This window comes from Balaenoptera acutorostrata, assembly GCF_949987535.1.
Source record: "Balaenoptera acutorostrata chromosome 3 unlocalized genomic scaffold, mBalAcu1.1 SUPER_3_unloc_1, whole genome shotgun sequence".
Classification (NCBI taxonomy): Eukaryota; Metazoa; Chordata; class Mammalia; order Artiodactyla; family Balaenopteridae; genus Balaenoptera; species Balaenoptera acutorostrata.
Genome location: NW_026645489.1, coordinates 1,324,907 through 1,345,420, shown reverse-complemented (window position 1 = coordinate 1,345,420; position 20,514 = coordinate 1,324,907). Strand labels below are relative to the sequence as shown.

Sequence of the window (20,514 nt, the reverse complement as noted above, 5' to 3'; positions counted from 1 at the left end):
CATCTTGTTCAGATAAGCCAAGAGAAGATGAGAGCGTCTCTTCTGATCTCAGTAAGCATAGGCTGAGCTATTCTGGGGAGAGAGGTTTGGCTGGGCCTTCCAAGAAGTTATGGTCACGGGGGTAAATGGAAGTGGCTGTCAGTTTGCCAGGCTTCTCGGATGCTCTGAACAGGCAAATCTCATCATGTGGTTTCTCCATTTAAAACCTGTGCATGGTTTCACTTTGCTGCTAGGATAAAATCCACACTCTTTCACAGGCCCTGTCAGACTTTCTGCTTCTCTCTGTCTTTTCTCCTCTTGTCCCTCCACTATCTGGCTGCATATGACTTTTTCCAGTTCCTAAATACAATCATGCTATCTTCGGCCTCCAAGTCTGAACCCATGCAGTTCCTTCTGCCTCAAACTCACATTTTAGCCGTTCATGATTCACTCCCCTTATGACTCTATCTATCGTGCGCATATCTTTCAGGCATCAGCTTACATGTCACACACTTGAGAACTTTCCTTGACAACTTAACCCTCCCCAAATTTGCCCATCATCAGGGTGAGTTCAAAGGCCCTTCCTGTGTGTTCCCACAGCTCTCTGTATTTTGCTCTACCTTAGTGCTTATTACACTGTCAGGTAGTTTCCTGGTCTTTCCCCCACAGCTGGAATGTTCGTATCAATGTTTTAGCCTGTTTTTTTTACCACTGTATCGCCAGTGCTTAGGATAATGTCTGGCTAATAGTAGATGCCCCATAAATATGTGTTGAGGAAATGAATGAATTTCCATATCTAGACTGCATTAAGCTCCATGAGGTCTAGTTTTGTGTCGGTTCTTCTATCATCAACACAAAGTATAGTGCCTAGCACTACACTTTCTCTTTCCTATAGTACTCTTCAAATATTTATCGAATGAATAAATTTCATTTGATACTAGTTACCCATTCATACATCACATAAATGTTTATTTCAGGGATCTATTGAGAAGCGATTGGTGTCAAATATTTCCATCATTTTACCTTTTATTTTATTAGTGCTTCCAACTTCTTGCTTTTACACTCAAATTATCCACTCAGCAATGCTTAAACATTCTCCACTAGCAATGATATAAAACATCAATGATACCAATTTCCATTTTTTTAAATTTACCTACTATCTACTTTCATCATTTCAATTAATACTATTGTTACCACTAAGGCCAATATTATTTGTTCTGAGTTTAGAATAAGCCCACCAAGGACCATCAATACCTCTAACACTTGGCTTTAATCAGGAACATAAAACAGACACTTGAATTATGTTAAATTCCCTCTGAACTACCTCAAATCACCTTTGGAAAGATGAGTGATGCCAAGAAAAAAGTACTTTCTCAGAATATCAGTATACAACTCCAAAATAACTTGAATAAAAGCTATGCCAAAATATCCATCTCTTCCATTTTCAGAAAAATATGTATACAATTAAGTGGGGGGAAAGGGTAGTCAGGGGCATCAGAAACTCCATTAGCCATAGATTGCTTCTTTGATTTTATAACATATAAACATAAACTACATAAGGGTTAGTTTGTTTGGTTTTGGGTAAATATATGTCTTTACAATAAACTCAATGTTTACTTGTTGGTGATTAATTATACCAGTATTCACCAATGGTTGACTCTTCATGTCTACCTAGGCTTTCAGGGTCATTTAATTTTTATTTAATGCCTGAACTGGTAATGTTGAAAGCACTCCAAGCCTTCTCAACAGAGCAGAATTAGCCACTTGGGATTTTGCTAAATCTGAGCCAATCTGCAGCATTACTAACTGCTCATACCTTTGCAGTGATCAGCATTAGCAATGTTAAGACCAGAGGCCAGGTGTACAGCAAATGGGACTGGAACTTAACATGATTTGCTATGATGTCATAAAAGCTTTTGAAATTAATTTTAATTAATTTATTTTTATACCACCTAGTTTCAGAAACGATTTATGACAATGTCTAAAGGCACAGTAAATTTAATCTAGCAAGATTAAAAAATACAAGTAAGTGAGGCAAATGTGGCACAGAAGAAATAAAGATGGGGCATCACCGAGCTATTCTCCTCTTACCTGTGTACTGTAAGCCCCTGTACTCGCTTATTGCCCCAGGAGGTTTTAAATTGGGCCAGTAATGGAACAGCATTTGCACAGCTGGAGGTTTCACCTGTGAAGGCCCATAGGCTATCACATACAAAAGATCCTAAAGGAGACAAGAAGCATATTTTCACTAGCATCATCAAATAAAAATAAAGGTAGCTCATTCAATATTACCAAAGCAGTGAAAATTCTAATGGAGAGATTGAGGTGGTTAATTTCCCTGGAATCTCATCATCCAGGTGGGCTTTGCAGATTAAATCATATTATAATATTTTTTTTATTATTTTTATGGATCCTGTAAATAAGCCCCCCAGTAGTGTTCAGATGTACACTATCTTTTAACAAATTCTTCTCTCCTCAGAATAACGTGAAAGATTTTAGAATAGCATAAAGCCAGTTTGCCAAATACTGCATTTTTAAAAACATTTCCCTAAAACATATTTCTTAATAATCCACATCTCCTGTTTGAAAGAAGAAAGTTCCCCAAGCAACCTTTCAAATCAAGTAAAACTGTCACATAATATAGTATTTGCTAAATTTCAAGAATAAGATATATCCAATTACATTTTCTGTCAAGCCACTGCGTTCCTCAAGTATCATTTCTGCTCTAAATGGTAAATAATTAACCTGTAAGGAAAGGATTATAAGTTCTACCATACCAAAATAATAAGACATCAATAAATTTGATCTAAACAATAGTTTTAATATGCAAACAATTTTTACTGTATTATACAAATTGAACTTGTGACTATGAGTTTAATGTGGCCCCAAACTTACTTTCCAGACTTCTTGTTTATATTTCATGAGGCATTCCAATAATTGACAATGATATACTGTAAGGAAGAAAATATAATTTGAACATGAAATGTAAATACCAGACAAAAGATCCTTTAAAATAAACTATATTAGTCTAAATTATATTAGACTTTTCACTCTAATCATTAAATTAGAAATTACTTATTTTCATATATTCATGCCTTTCAAAAATCATATAAGCCCTTGACTTTATCAAGTTTTATTCCAAGATCCTTGAGAAGTATTTTATTCATCTTAACAAAGGAAATATTAAGAAAACTCCCTAGTAATCATACTTTTATAACATAAACTTATATCAATGTAATCAAGTACTATACGGGGGGAAAAATAGCCTAATAGGATCATAATAAAAGCTTACATTTATTGAGTGTTCATTATGTGCCAGGTACTGAGCTAAGAGCTTTATGTATTATGTATCTCATAACCACCATGTTGCAGTTAAAAAAGTGAGGTTTAGTTTCCTATCTTGCCCAAGGTTGGACAGATAGCAAGTGACAGACTGATGGATTAGAATGGGAGTCTTTTATCACCACCTCCATCTTGTTGAGGAGTCCTTAAAAGCTATACAACAGCAATCTTTGATTTGCCTATGTTTACTTGAGGAATAAAGATACTTTCACCCTAGTTAGATACCCGTTTTATACCTTCCCTAATCTATCTGCCAACCCTATCATGGCACTGAAGTAGGTCTCCCTTTCGTCACCGATGACCTCCATGTCGTTCAATTCTATGGACATTTATCAGTCTGCCTCCCACTTGACTTCCAGCAACATTTAGTACTGCTGACCACCCTCTTTCCTTGACTTCATGACTGACCCTCTCCTATTACCTGTGGCAGACACTGTTGTTGCTACTCAACTGCTATCAACAACCCTTTCTTCCTTGTTCAGCTCCCAGTACACAGACTGCCAAGCAAGACAATTTCCCAGATTCTGTTGCAGCTAGGGATGGCCATGTGACTCAGTGCTGGCCAGCAAGACCTAAGAAAGAATCTGCTGAGGAGCTTCTGAAACTCATTTTTCCTCTTTGACAGAAGGAAAAAGGCACACCAGGAGACCTTTCTCTGATTACCGTGACTGATCCTATTTTTGATAGGATTTGATAGGATATATTTTTGAAACCTGTTTTTAGAAGTAGGTATGTAAGAATATAATAACCTCCACTGTGGCATATCTTGCAAACATGAGGAGAAGTTCAAGAGAAACACAAAGATGGCATCTCAGGCCCCTGATACTGCGGAGCTATCTCTAAGACTTCTTCTTCCACTGGCCAGTATCTGTTGGAGTTCCTGAAGGCCTGGTCATAAGTCAAATCCACTTTTCATTCTATGCTCTCTTGTAAGCAATGTCACACTCATATACAGCAATATCTCAGAGATATTGCAGGTTCCATTCAAAAATCACAGCAAGAAAGCAAATACTGCAATAACGTGAATCATACAAATTTTTTGGTTTCTCCATGCATATAACAGTTATGTTTGCACTATACAAACATTAAGTATATTAATGTATACTTTATATAAACATAAAGTATATATTAAGTAGTCTATTAAGTGTGCAATAGCAATATATCTTAAAAACCAATGTACACACCTCAGTTTTAAAATATTTCATTGCTAAAAAATGCTAAACATTGTCTGACAATGCAGGGTTGCCACAAAACTTCAATTTGTAAAAAACACAATATCTGTGAAGCACAGTAGAGCAAAGTGCACTAAAAGGAGGTATGCCTGTACAACTTCAGGTACCATCTATATGCAATTCAGTGAATAGCACTGGACACTTACATGAGGGCTCAAAGTTCATTACTTCTAGCCCAGAAGTCAGTTCTGAGTTCATAATACAACTTCCTAATTACTATTACCTCTTTTTTCTGAAGAAACCTGATTTATTTGCATTTTTGTGTTTTGGATATGTAGAACTATTACTGAGGTTATGTGTGATTTTTTTCCACAGTTTTATTAAGATATAATTGACATGTGACATTGTATTAGTCTAAGGTATATCATCTCCTCTCAAAAGTCTCAGACACTTATAACATGTCCAAAGTAGACCTCATGATCTTCCCTTAGAAACCTGGTCTTTCTCTTCCAGTGGCTCTTTTTGCAGTGAATGGAACCACCATGCACCCAGTTCAGAAGCCAGAATGCAACCATATCCAATACATCACCACACCCTATCAGTTTTACTTCCTAAATAGCTCTCAGATGTATCCACTTTTCTCGGCCTCAACCAACCCTGACTTTTACATGCCTAGACAAATGCAATGGCCTCCTCATGGGTCAATCTGTACCCACTCCGGCTCCTTCTTAATCCATTCTCAACTGCAGCTCGGGTGACACACACCACCACTCAAAGTCCTTCAGCGCTTTTCCATTAGACTTGGGATAAACGCAGGACTCCCAGAGCCTACGACATCCTGCATGTTCTGGCCCGCAGAAGTCTACAGTCTCATCTCACACCAGGCAGCCCTCACTCTGAGCTCCAGCTACAATGACCTTTCAGTCCCACCTGCTTGCCAGGCTCCCTTCTGACATATGAGATTCCTCTGCCTGGAAACCTCCATTCCCTGATAGGCCTTGTTAATGCTACTCATCCATCAGTCCTCAGACCAAAGGTTATATTCCCAGAAAAGCCCTCCCTGACCTCTTCAATAAAAGAAAAATCCCCTTTTATAGGGTCTCATCATAGCACAATGTACCTCTTTCGGAGAACTTGTCACAATTGAAACTGGGCATTTGCTGTTACAATTATTTGATTAATGTCTTCTCCTTCCACCACACGATAAGCTTTATGAAGAGAGGAAAGGGTCGGTTCTATTTTGCTAATTATGGTGTTCCCAGTGCCTGGCACATAGCAGATACTCAGTAACTGTTTGTTGAGTATATACACGGTCCTCTAGACTTGGAATTTTGTGAAGCCATGACTGAGTTCTCAAGTGCAGATGCTCCAGGGTACTTTCTCTTACACGGTGTCTGCTATTCTCCATATGTTTGCTACACGAACCTTGCTCAGAGGAGTCCACTGACTGCCCATGAACAGACCTAGAGAGTCTCTTTATTTAAACTGCTTCCCTTCCTCAAAAATATACAATGGAGAAAAGACAGCCTCTTCAATAAGTGATGCTGGGAAAACTGGACAGCTACATGTAGAAGAATGAAATTAGAACACTCCCTAACACCATACACAAAAATAAACTCCAAATGGGTTAAAGACCTAAATGTAAGGCCAGACACTATAAAACTCTTAGAGGAAAACATAGGCAGAACACTCTTTGACATAAATCGCAGCAAGATCTTTTTTGACCCACCTCCTAGAGTAATGAAAATAAAAACAAAAATAAACTAATGGGACCTAATGAAACTTAAAAGCTTTTGCACAGCAAAGGAAACCACAAACAAGACAAAGAGACAACCCTCAGAATGGGAGAAAATATTTGCAAACAAAGCAACTGACAAAGGCTTAATCTCCGAAATATACAAGCAGCTCATGCAGCTCAACATCAAAAAAACAAACGACCCAATCAAAAAATGGGCAGAAGACCTAAATAGACATTTCTCCAAAGAAGACATACAGATGGCCAAGAAGCACATGAAAAGCTGCTCAACATCACTGATTATTAGAGACATGCAATCAAAACTACAGTAAGGTATCACCTTACACCGGTCAGAATGTGCATCATCAGAAAATCTACAAACAACAAATGCTGGAGAGGGTGTGGAGAAAAGAGAACTCTCTTGCACTGTTGGTGGGAATGTAAATTGATACAGCCACTATGGAGAACAGTATGGAGGTTCCTTAAAAAACTAAAAATAGAACTACCATATGACCCAGCAATCCCACTACTGGGCATATACCCTGAGAAAACCATAATTCAAAAAGACACATGCACCCCAACGTTCATAGCAGCACTATTTACAATAGCCAGGACATGGAAGCAACCTAAATGTCCATCAACAGAGGAATGGATAAAGAAGATGTGGAACACATATACAATGGAATATCACTCAGTCGTAAAAAGGAACAAAACTGGGTCACTTACAGAGATGTGGATGGACCTAGAGAGTGTCATACAGAGTGAAGTAAGTCAGAAAGAGAAAAACAAATATCGTATATTAACACATATATGTGGAATCTAGAAAAATGGTACAGATGACCTTAATTGCCAAGCAGAAATAGAGACACAGACGTACAGAACAAATGGATACCAAGGGGGAAAGGGATGGGGGTGGGAAGAACTGGGAGATTGGGATTGACTCCTATACACTGTTGATACTATGTATAAAATAGACAACTGATGGGAACATACTGTATAGAACAGGGAACTCTACTTAATGCACTGTAGTGTCCTAAATGGAGGGGATATATGTATATGTATGGCTGACTCATTTTGCTGTGCAGTAGTAGAAGCTAACACAACACTGCAAAGCAACTATACTCCAATGAAAATTAACAAACAAATAAATAAATAAATAAATTGCTTCCCCTCCCAGAACGCCCCACTTACCTTATCAATCAAAATTCTATCTGTAATTTAAGACCCATTCTTTGCTCAAGTGGCACGAAGCCTTTCCTGATTATTTTAACCCATAGAGTTCTCTGATGAATTAATACAGTCTATAGTATTTATTTGGTACTTTTTACATACTACTTTACGTTGCAAATTAATGACTTATGTAAACATGCCTAATCTTCCCAATTAGACATAAGCTCCATAGCAAGCATCATATCTTACATTTCAGGGTGGTTTTCGCAATGCCTAGCATGGAGCCATGTACACAGGAGTTTTACGCAATGAATTCCTGGTACCTGAGCAAGAACTCTGCTCTATCCTTAATACACAATCAGCTACAAGGACCGGGCTGCCACTTGCTGTCTCCCCCAGTAAAAGTTCAAAGGATAATGATGCCCTACCTGCTTGATCTCAGAGAGTCCCCTGGTGGATAGCACCTCACTTCTTATGTTTCCCCCATCACAAGATTAATTTGGGGTCCCAAATGTCATTCTTAGTATAGAATAGCTGGCTATACACGTTCCCCCATGAACAGATGAAGATACAGATTAAGAAATAACAGAAGTATTTGATCACAGTGGTTTCCCAATGAAACGTTCAACTCCAAGAAGACAATGGCAGATTGTAGTTGCTGTTTACTGAGCAGTGCTTATGATGCGTCAAATCACTATGCTAAGGAAGCACTTCACACACACTTAAGTCATTAAATCCTCACAACAACATTTTAAGGTACTACAGGAAGAATCCCCATTTTATAGATGAGGGAACTTGGTCTTAGGGGAGTTAAAGAACTTGCTCAAGGTTAAGCTACCTGGCAATCTGCACTGAGCTCAGATATGAACCCACATACCCTTAACCTCAAAGCACACGATTCTACCCAACCTGCTCTACTGCCTCCCAACTTAGAAATTAGGACCAAACCCTGATGATGAGACTTTAGTTAACTAACTAGATTCTATGTGAAGGGGTTTTTTTCAGGACATAAAATCTAATAAATATAAATGACATTATGAGGATCCTTTAAGCCAGAGTGAGACACGAGGTATAACTTCCCCAAAAATACACATTTTAATTAAATGCACATAATAATCATAAGGAATTTCATATTTAAAGGATGATACTCCAGGCTAAGAAGCATTAAGATTTTGAAATGAAAAAAATTGTTTTCCTCATGCTGAGTCAAAAACTCAATTATTATTCATTACGTAGTTAAGTAGAAGGCTGAAAACAGGGCCACCAAATTTGTTTACTTTCCAAATGAAAATAAAAACTGAGTTCATATCTTAGCATGTGACTCCAACAGTCAGCCCCCTTTTAGGTCAGTTTCCCAAAGTTCATCTGCAATTACACTGATGAATGGAAATCCAACAGAATATATCAGATTAAATCTGTCCCACATTACTAGAAATCGAAGAAACACAGATCAAAATGACATATTACTTTTTATCTGTCCATCTCTATACAAATGTTATAATAACACTCAATGACAGGTTACAATGTACTTTCACGTATAATTAGTGGGGATGTAACAAAAGATTTGTGTGCAAGGATATTCATGAGGTATTAGAGTAGCGAATTCACAAAATATTCCCAGTGGTTACCTTTAGTTGTTAGAACTTCAGGTGATTTTTATATTTCTAATTTAATTATTTCTATATATTTATATTCAAGCAATTTCCAGTCTGTTCTAAAATTGTGTTCTCAGACATTCTAAAAATATCACTAGTCAGCAAGATTACTGCTAATAGCAAGAGGCAAAGGAAATTTATTTCAATTTGAAAGTCTGTTTTCTAACACATCTCCAGTTTCTATTTACCAAGAGAAGTTCTTCTCACATGAGAATTTCTAGCTTGCTTATTTGATGTCTTATTTAATTATTGGTTTGGAATTAGTGAAGCCATCCAAATTTCCACTTACCTGGATTGGATGTGTACTGCATTGCAATCATTAGCATGGATGATGCGGAGAGATTAACATGGGCAGGAACACCTTCTCTCCTTGAGGAGCCCACTGAAATGAAAATTTTTTTGATTAGACACAATTTAGTTATATATATATTTATATATTTGTACATTTATATTTAGTTGCTACTTTGCATAGAGCATGAGAGCTGAGAAGAAACTTGAAAAAAAATCAGTAGAAGTTTTGCATAAATAAAACCACAAAATTTGTCCTAGCATACAAACGCTACAGTAGTCATTATCATAGGCACATTTAGGGAGAATCTTCAAGGCGCAGGAGTAATGCCAGAATGTAATGTAATCGTTTTATCAGAATTGTACTTAAATGTGATCTCTGTTTCCAAGATGTTTATATCTAGGTAGAAAAGAAAGAAAAAACAGAATCCTCCATGTACCCAAATATAAGGCATGTTGAAGGTTATCCAAATAAGAAGGTAAAAATAAAACGTTTTTGAACACGACTTGAATGTATTAACTTTAAGAGATGCAGATGAAAGAGTCTACTTTTAATGGGTACCATATGCATTTAGTTATATCAATTTTAAAATTATTTTCAACTCTCACCTATCATTAAACAATTTTATTCAAACCTTCACATGTAACTTCATCATCAGCATCTTAATCATCATGACAATCACTTTTTTAGTTTTCCAGAGCTTACCATCTTCACATCCACCTGAGCTGTTTGAAATACAGCACTTTTTGAATCTGTGAATAATGCTGTTGCTGGACATTTTATCCTATCCCACAGTATTCAATCACAAAGCCAGTTGGTTTCTTCAAAATTCATCTTTTAGCCGTATAATTGTGATCTCCATGAGATAACCACTTACATACTGCTTTTAAGAGACATCTTTAAGTGGCTTGTTTAGGATGACATCCAATACTGTATTAACTTTCTTTCTCTTTCTTTTTGAATAGAGGGTATCAAGGTAACCTCTATAAGCATCCAGAACTATCACGGATGGAGGTCATTTGGGGTAATATGTTGTCTCCAGAGTACTTTATTATTCTAAACACAGTAACTGAGAAAGGGCCCACAATACTTTAAAAGGACTCAAATATAAAATGAATTCCTTTTCTCAGGATAATTGCAGGAGTAGCAGAAACCTCTCCTTATAGTTGGGCTCCTGTAGCAAATTGTCAAGAAAGCATGAACAGAACAGTAAACAGTGACTATAACACCCTCAAAAAGTCAACTCTCAATTTCCAACACATACTGCAGAAGACCATCAACATAGACAACAAGAAAAAAGCAGATAACCCTAAAATCTGCTTTATTTTAAAGTATTAAAGTGCAATGTGTGGGAATAGTATCTCACCTACAACCAACAAGAATAAGGCAGCTTATAATAAAACACAGGTATAAAAGAATCATTAAAGCACGAATAAAAGGTTTGTTGTATAGTAAAGTAAAGAAGACAAACAAAAATTTAACATGATTCTTCTTTTTAACGTAAAAAACTGAGCACCACAATGGACAGTGGCCTTTACAATAGCTTTACAGAAATAAACAAATAAAACAGATCTATAATTAAGTTCCATTTACCTGAGTTTGCTTCTATTAATAACTCACTGCTGGGCTGCTGCTAACCCACTAAGCAGGTGATATTCAGGTACATAAATTAGTTTGGTTATACAATATAAATAAGAATTAGTTATACAAAGATGTGAGGATCAGCTCGCTGCTCTTAAACGTTAAAGCTGATTAGTCAAATACGATTAATCAAAGAAAAAAATCTTTGTGCCAAATCCTAAAGAACAAGATTCAGTTTCTCTCAGAGTTTAGACAGGGAGATGGTTCAAATTCAGCTTCCGGGGCCCCATACCTAGAGAGTCTAACTCAATCAGTTTGGAAGCAGGAAAGCTACATGTTTAATAAGGACGTCAAGTGATTCTGACCAAGTGGGCCTTGGAGCTGCATTTGAGAAGTACTACTACAGGAATGAGAACAAGAAAGGAAATACTCAGTAAGGTGTCCAAGTGTGGGAGGAATAATTGCATGCCCTTGTGTTCTTTCTTTAAGGGGGAAAAAAAGCAAAAGAAAGTGTCGTCTTTGACATACGCAAGGAAAAATAATTATATGTATACTATCTCCATTCCTTTTGGGACAAGTGTTTTCACCTTTGTTTAAACTCATTTCAAACTTTTAAACTATAAGTGTTTCTAAAAAATGAAAACTACTTATTAAGGTAGGCTGAGAATCACTGTGCCTGGAGGCCTTTAAAAATGGGAGAGATGGGACTTCCCTGGTAGTCCAGTGGGTGGGACTCCACGCGCCCAGTGCAGGGGGCCCGAGTTTGATCCCTGGTTGGGGAACTGGATCCCACATGCATGCCACAGCTAGGAGTTCGTATGCTGCAACCAAAAGATCCCGTGTGCTGCAGCTAAGACCCGGTACAGCCAAAATAAATAAATAAATAAATATTTAAAAAAAAAAAAATGGGAGAGATGCCCAAACGTCTCAGATGATTTAGATGAAGTTTATTTGGAGAACAGGACAAATGGCTCGGTGACCTCTGAATGTCCCCCGTACCCCTACAAATCTACGCTCTCCCTCAAGAATGGTCAGCCACAAAGCCAAGAGTGGTCCCGTGGCTTCAGCCCTCAGAAACTAGCTCCAATATTTCTATAAACAGACAGTGCCTTGCAATTTCATAGCTTCCTAACAGAACAAAATCACCACAATTCTAATTTAATAAACATGCAGAGGCACACATCATTTATTGAATCTTGTTAAAAAGGCACGAGGCAAACAGATGTGCAGCTTGTCCCCATGAGGGTGTCTAAGGTCAAAGCTACATACGATGGAAGGAAGCAGAGAAGTAATCAAAATAAGAAAATTTTACATTTAATGTTGTGCTCAGAAAATACAATTAAGTTTTAAGACCTATTCCCTGATTCTCCTAGCACCACCAAAACAATCATTACCACCATCCCCTCCTTCTATGAACAATAACAATTTCTTAATCTGTTTCTGCATTTTATAATTCCTAACGTGTTATCATGTATAGCTCTTATATGATTCTCATTAAAAAAAAAAAAGTATATGGGAAAAGCCATTTTATAAAAGAGAAACCAAATTTTGCATGCGAACACCAACCTAATTATTAGGACTACAGCCTAAGTTACTTGACTTCACAGCTAATGTGCTAGTCACTTATTTATTCACAGAGTATTTTTTTTTCAGTATCCAGACATTGTTCTAGGCCCTTGAGACACTGCCATAAATAAGATAGGCAAGTCTTTGTCTTTATGAAGCTTAAATGCTAGAGCTGTGCTATCCAATATAGTAGCCACATGTGGTTAAATTTAAACTAATTAAAAGTAAACTAAATTAAAAATTCAGTATCTCTCACTAGATACATTTTCAAGTGCTCAGTTGCCACATGTGGCTAGCGGCTATTCTATTGGACAGCACAGAATTTTATATAACATTTCCATCATTGCAGAAAGTTCTGTGGACAGCACTATTCCAGAGGAACAGGCAAACAAATACCTGTGAAGAAATATAAAGCAGGGCAAGGGAATATGTAGAAAGCAACGGAAGGTCCTATTTTAGCTTGAGAGTAAGGAAGGGCCTCTGGGAAGACTGTGATACTTGAGCTGAGACCTGAAGGGAGTGAGGAAGCAAATCATGTGACCATTTGCAAGAAGGGCTTTTGACACAGAGGAAAAAAGCCTGGAGCAAAAGCAAAAGCTTGGTGCCTTTATGAAACTGCAGAAAGGCCAATATGGACAGAGCAGAGTGAACATTAGCAGACACAAGTGATGAAGTAGTAAGATAAGCAGGGCCCACATCACAAGGCAGAGGGCCTTGTGGTCCACAGAAGGGTGTTGAATTTGATTTGTAGGAGTGATGGGAGGCTATTACACGTTTTTGAAGAGGGAAGTGACATGATCTGACTCACATGTTTGGAGGATAGCTCTGGCTTTTTGGTGGAGAGCAGGCTGTAGGAGGGCTAAGAGTAGAAGCATGGAGACCAGCTCAGAAGCTATTGGTCTGGTCCAGGTGAGAGACAGTGGTAAGAAGTGGTCTGAATTGAAATATATTTAAATAAACCCCTCTAGCCTTATACCTTTTTAAGGGGTAAAGGTAAGGGAATCACCTGGGAAGAAGAAAAACATTCTGATGCCAGTTCTACCATATGACAGAACCATTTCCTGTGCTGCCTGGATTAGCAAGTGGCCTCTGTTTGTGTAAGCAGAGGTAACTGTGTTCCATGAGATAGGGTTTGAGCATAAGATACCTGTGCTGTCAGAAGGTCATATCAGTTCAACATAAAGGGAGGACTAAGACACCATGAACCTGAAGTCTATGTAGCATTAAAATATGTGCAGATTGGTAGATTAATAAAAAGTCATAGAGACAGGATTGCCCATCAACACTGCAGGTTCTATGAGATCAAAACCTGACATAACAATTACTGTTATTATACAACACACTCTAGGGTAAAAAAATCCCAAACCTCAGCAGATGGCCCGTTATTATTTCAAGCAATATTTAAGATGATAAAATTTCAGGACAACGTGATTTTGAGCAGAATATTGGAATTAGTTGCAATGGGATTTGACATGTCTGTTATTTGACTGAGTGTTATACACTGGTATAACATCAGACAATATTCAAAGGTCATTCCCATATGTTATGTCATGGTCTTCACAACAAACATTGTGATGTAGACAAGTGAGGTTACAATTATTCACAAATTTACAGCTAAAGAAACTAAAGTTTGATAAGGTTGAGAGATTCAGCCTACAATTCAGCCCTTCTGGATTCCTATTCCAAAACATTTCCCACAATTCAATAATAAAGCTCTTAAAGTATAGTAAGATCTACTTTATAAAAACAATCATTAGCTAATAAAACAGATTTTATATATAAAAGATTATTTAAATACCATCAATATCTTGTGTTGGTATTTTACTGTCTTTTTTCTATTATCTTTACTTATTACTGTTTGGAAGATCATAGAACATAACACGCATCCTCTGTAGTAGCAATAGAACAAAAAAATGATACAGGGCCAATGGTTTGGAAGCAGACCTTCAATTAAATCATACAATTGCTTTTAATTCAATGTAAAGATCTAAATGAACCTCTTTTTTTACCTGAGGATGAGTGATTTTTGAGGAAATTTAAGTTGGAAAAGAAACTAGATGAGACTGCACAGTTCAGGATACCAAGATACCACTAGAAGGCTCTTTCACTGATTTAATTGTTCAGCTTTACTATTCACTTTAAAATAATGTATCCTACATCACATAATGTTCATTTGGGACCCGCTTTTTCTTTTCTCTGCCAAAATATCATCTTCCCAACATCCATATTTCAATTTGGTCCACAAATCACAGAACCTTTGTGGAAAAAGAGAGGTTTCCATGGTGAAATGCAAATGACTTTTTCAATTCTTAGTAACTCCTTTAATATACATATATAAACAAAGCCTATTGCACACATGTGGAATAAAAACAAGTGTATCTTAATATATACACAAGGAAAGAGTTAACAAGAAAAGGTTATGTCAAAGGAAATTTTTATAATAAATTGCAGTTTGCTCTGCAGCACCTCAAAGGAGTTATTTAAAATAAAAGCACAGTACTTGGTTTATTGACAAAAATGACATAAAAGACATAACTGATATACATGCAGGGCTCTTAAACTGAAGGAGCTGCAATACCTCATTAGGTCCACTTGAGAGCTCAGACTTTCATCTTCTAAGTCCTTAATGATACAATCATTTAACACCTGAAAAACTGTCCATGTATTACATTTGACCTTGTGAATACCATACCAAAGAGATAAAAGCCTTTTTGTCTTAAAGATTTTATCAAGTCCTCAGAAAATGCAACATCCTTCATCTCAGGTCTGAAATAAAAATATTCTGGAAGAAGTTAAATGCTCCCCTCTTGTTCTGGTCAGAATTTCTACACACTGAAACAACTTCCAAAAATAAAACCAACATGGACACAAACAAGAGACACACATTCTCACATCAATTCAGTTTGACTTGATTAATCTGGAACTCAATCCCCTCCATCTTTGGATCTATGTCCTTTGTATCTACTCTATGAAGGAGTAAGTACAAAAGAAATGCCTGAATCGTTTAATAGAATTTGGCTTTAAAGGTTAGAACCACAATTTATTTTCAAAGATTTAAAGATGATAAAGATTGGCTACTGTTGAACTACAGGAATGGTGACGAGAAACGAGAAAGTCAGAACTAGGAGACTAAAACCAGAGCAACAAAATAAATGAACCAGATCAGCGATTGCATTGGAGGAAGATATGTGCCTCTTACGTAAAATAAGATTGATGTTATTTAACCTAGAATTATTAAGCCAGAAATAACCTTAGAGATGGAACATTATTTTCTAAACCTCTCCTTTACAGTAAAAAAAAAAATGGAGACAGAAATGACTTGTCCCTACCCTTTAAACGAACACCAAGCTACTCCACTAATGAGCACTAAAATATTCACACAAGTTTTGTAAACCCAACTTACTATTTTGTTCTCCTTAGTTGCCAAGTTCACACATTTAAATAAGTAAGGATTCCAATGTGACTACAAGGCATGTTTTGGGGTCTGTTTCTAATTAAGCAGAAATTAATAATCAAGGGTGAAGAAACAAGTTGCCAGCTGTCACATGCTCGGTTGCTCTTTATAACTTCAAGGGCCTGAAATATGCACTACATCTCCCAAAATTATTAACTTATTTCTAAGAAGGAAGGACACAGTGAATTTACACTCGTTATTAGAAAGATGCAGCCTCACCTGCTATTCTTAAAAGAAAAAAATTTCTATGCCTAAGTTTAACAGTTAACATACTTATTAAAAAAAAATACAACTATGCAATCCTAAGGCTGTATCCATAAGCAAGTACTTGCCAATAGGGTTACACAGAACCAAAAAAGAGAATGATCAAATATTCTATTACTTGAACAGTATAATCAGTCTGCTAATTTTTTAAATAGCTATATAATTTAGGCAGAAGTCAGACTCTTTGTTTAAAAGACATGAAAATTACAATTCCATAGCTAAAATTAAACTCAATTGTAAAATAAGTAAATGTGGCTCAAAGGTACATATGTTTACCAATTGTTATTACAAAGCAACAACTTTAATAAGATCATAAGTACATAACATTAAAACAGTGAAAAATGATCTCTAGGAATTGAATGTGACCAACACAGGCATTATTATAGAACAAGACTTGAGGGAAGGAGAGAAGTAAACTAACACTTATTGAACACTAGGCATTGTGCTAGCACTCTATCAATGTTCCAGTTAATCATCTCAATTGTCACAGCGACCTTATGAGGCAGTATTATCATTATTCTCATTTTACAGGTAAGAAACAGAAAGGTTAGGTAACTTGCCTAAGCTCACACAGCTAGTTGGTAGCAGAGCTGTGATTTGAATCTAGATCTGTTTGACTCCTAAACCCATAATCTTTTCAGATTATCCACTGAAATGTAGATTAATTAATCACCCATTTCTTTTAAAAAATACTTTAACAGGATTTTGATCATAAAAAAACACAACCCAACTTATTTTTTTCTCTCTCTTATCACATCTGGAAAGCCTGCAGAATTAAGTTTATAAAAGTGAAACAGAATTCAAATCGATTCCACGTTTATAAGAGTACCTTGCACATGAGTTGTAAACTTCAGCTTTTTTCAAAGTGTTTTCATAAATTTTGACTCATTTTGTCATCACAACACCCCTGTGAGGGAAAGCTGATGATATCATCATTCTGGAGATGAAGTTTCAACTATGTCAGTTGCCCAACCTCACATCATACAGCAGATTACAGACAGAACTGAGACCACAGGAGATCTACATATCCTGATTCTATCCATTGCTCTTCCCTGCACACCCTACTGCTTTCAGATGCAAAAGATACGAATTTCTACATCTAAGGCAACACTTCACTCCACGCTTTTTTCTAAAGTAGCCAAAAAATACCATAATTTATATGGAGGAAATACAGACTGTGCCTTGAAATGTTCTTTCTTCCTATCCAATAAGATCAAACTATGTGAATACAACAGTTCTAAGGTATAATTGTCTTTTTCTTTCTTTGATGTTCACCATCCTATTCATGATGAAATAACTGAATTTAAATCAAAGCACATGTATACAGCAAGTGATTCCATTATAATCTTGAAAATCTGTAGCCTAAACAGCAAAAGCAATTTCCATTCATACAACACATAAAAATCATCTAGTATTAGGTAAGACCGAACTTACATATAGCCATTGGTAGAAAAGATGTGCTGAGATATTCAATAATATCCTTGTGCAGAAACGGAGGAAAGGTAGCTAAAGTTGATATCATCGTGTAGGGCAAAGTACTCAGAATATCATCATTGAGAAAGGGGAGCAAACACGTAGTTGTATAAAATATTGACTGTCCAAGATCTACAAAACAAAATGAAGTAATCAGTCACTGAATATTTTGCCATTTAACAAAAAATGCTAATTTTACATTTTAAGTTTTTATGAATTGGTTTAAATTATAAGCAACCATCACTCCCTTCCTATCAAGAGTTCTGTAGAGTACGTACACAGTCTTTGATGAATGATTGCATTAAGAAATATACAGTTGATTCGTGAACAACACAAATTTTGAACTGTTGGGTTTCAACAAGGTTTGAACTGTGTGGGTCCACTTATATACATGGATTTTTTCAATAAATATAGTACCTGTATCTTCATTTTACAGATCTTTAAATCAACTAAGTGCGGGGAAAAGTTTGTGTTCAATTAGAGATCACAATAAGTGGAACCCAAAGAACTAGGGTTTGAGTCCTGATTCTATCCAAACTGTTTCAGCTCCCTGCCCTTAGGTGAGTCATTTATCAATTCCTTTGTTCTTGAGGCAGAGAGAGCAGCAGAGATTGCAGATTTTCAACTGTATGGGGGCTCAGTGCCCCTAACCCCACAAGTTGTTCGAGGGTCAACCGTATCTATGATGTGAGCTTTTCCTCAACACCTTATCCATCTTCAATAGTACTTGGTATTCATATTACTCCCTGATTTCATAAATTAAAAGCATTTTCCTAGTGATAATGAATCTTGAAATCTTTCCAGCATTCTTACCTCTGTTACATTTTGCACAAGATCACTGTGGCACAGCGATGTTAAATTATTTTCTCACGGGAATTTTTAGAAAAATCAAGGGCAAGACTGGAAATAAAACCATGCTATTTCTGCTCCATCGACCGAACAATCTTCCTACATCTGGAGTCCTGGGCAATGAAGTAATTTGCGTCTTCCAGCACAGCGGCAGATTCAGCACGCACCAAAGAAGGGAAGCCGTAAACTGATACTGCATGACCCTGCACACTTAGTTATCAATTATCACAGAAGGACGTGCCACCTCATAATAATCTTTCTATCAACGCTTTTAAGTGATAGGAACAGTACCTACCTCACTTCATTAGAAGGATTGTTAGGAGGTTTAAATGAGAAAAACGTAAAGTGCTTAACATAGCACCTAATGTGTGCTCCACAAATATTAGATATTATTATGAATATTAATATCGTTATTATTATTATTACCTGCACAAGGAGTAAAAATAGAGGACATTCAAAAAATCATAACGATTTAGCTTTAGAATGCATGTAAACCAAATCCCATCACACTGAATACGTATTTTGATGTTTCTGGATCTCCTGATATACAGTTCATCAGCCAAGACTTGACAATGAAGGCTTTTTCTCATTTTCATATCCATTATAAAAGAAAACTATTAGACTTGTTTGTCTTGTAGCAGACGCACCTTCTTTGTGCTATTTTCATGCCTAATGTTAATTCTGATTATCACTAGAATTAATACGCCACCTCAACAAGCACATCAACTGACAGCAGAGAGGATGTTGCCACACTGCCCACTGGGGAGCGAGGGTCAGTCAACCCTGGGCTCAAATTGATGAAACCGAAAATTCACAAGTGTATTCCTGAGAACTGACTGAGCCTGTGCACATAAGACACCTCAGCTGCCTTTTAGCCTAGTTACAGAACATTGGCACTGAAAGGAACCTGAAGCCCCCCTGGAATATTTTTCAAATGAGGAGACTGAGGCCCAGAGAAGGGAAGTGATTGCCCAAGAACACCTGAGAGTTAGTAGCTGAACTGCAACAAAAATGCAGCTCTGCTGGGTACAGTGCAGTGGTTCTCAAACTTGGTGTACAGAAGAATCACCCAGAGAGCTAGTTAAAAATTCAGATCCTCAGGACCCACCCCTCAGTCATTCTTGTTTAGAAGTTCCAGCTTGGGAACCAGAATTCCACGTTCCAAACTCCCTCCCTCAGAAAGTCTGATGTCATTCAGATCGAAACAGGGTTGTATTGGTTTTTAACCTCTAAGGGATGGTCTAGTGAGTTTTTCCTATCTTCTGAGATCTGTTATGCAGAACAAGAACACAGCCTATAGATAACAGTAAAGAGGAAGGTCACAAAATAGCTGTGGGTAAAAGAGCAAAAATACAAATAATCCCCCCTGAAATTGTCACAATTTACACATTAACTGCAGTTAAATGGGCTGTGAGATACCAAACTGAATGCTTTTATCTTAATCAAGGGGCTCTAACTCAGTGGGCCATCCCAAGACCAGGCAGGTAGTCACAAAGGAAAAGCACTGACAAGTTCACCACCATGGTAAGCTCCGGGAATATTACATTCAAAGAGTCATCTCCTTTAAGGTCTGAGCTGAGATAGGATCACAATAAAGGTGACTAGACTCAAACAGCTACAAAATTGTACAATAAGCAAACTCACAAGTTTCTACATTTTTTATATTTACTGTTATACAGAATTGTAAATATAAAAAACAAATTAATAATCATTTCATCATTTTTATAAAAGAAGATTTTTTTTTTAAGTTCAGAACCCATCTTACTAAATAAACCATTAAGCATTCTCTTAGGAAAGTTAGCCATAACTAAAAGACAAAATAACCTCCACCACCCACCCATTTCTGAAATTCCAATTTTTTGGACAGTGAAACTTTAGTTATCATACCTCCGTGGACCAAATTATCAGTGCTTTACAGTTAAGACAACTGGTGTATTAAAAGCTCATTTGCTGCAAAAGTCATTTTTCTTACTGTATGATTTTTC

The 20,514-nt window shown here is 36.8% G+C and overlaps 1 protein-coding gene across 8 annotated transcripts in view; it reads right to left on the bottom strand.

The window, feature by feature from the left end:
* The window catches only part of UNC79 (unc-79 homolog, NALCN channel complex subunit), a 253,057-nt gene that overhangs the window by 187,703 nt on the left and 44,840 nt on the right, over window positions 1-20,514 (bottom strand). For all 8 annotated transcript variants that reach the window (XM_057539170.1, XM_057539172.1, XM_057539174.1 and 5 more), the window contains exons 4-7: window positions 17,642-17,812; window positions 9,343-9,435; window positions 2,875-2,930; window positions 2,071-2,200 (exon numbers count right to left, since the gene is read on the bottom strand). In XM_057539170.1, coding sequence (XP_057395153.1) covers window positions 2,071-2,200; window positions 2,875-2,930; window positions 9,343-9,435; window positions 17,642-17,812 — 450 coding nt within the window. The remainder of the gene's footprint in view (window positions 1-2,070; window positions 2,201-2,874; window positions 2,931-9,342; window positions 9,436-17,641; window positions 17,813-20,514) is intronic.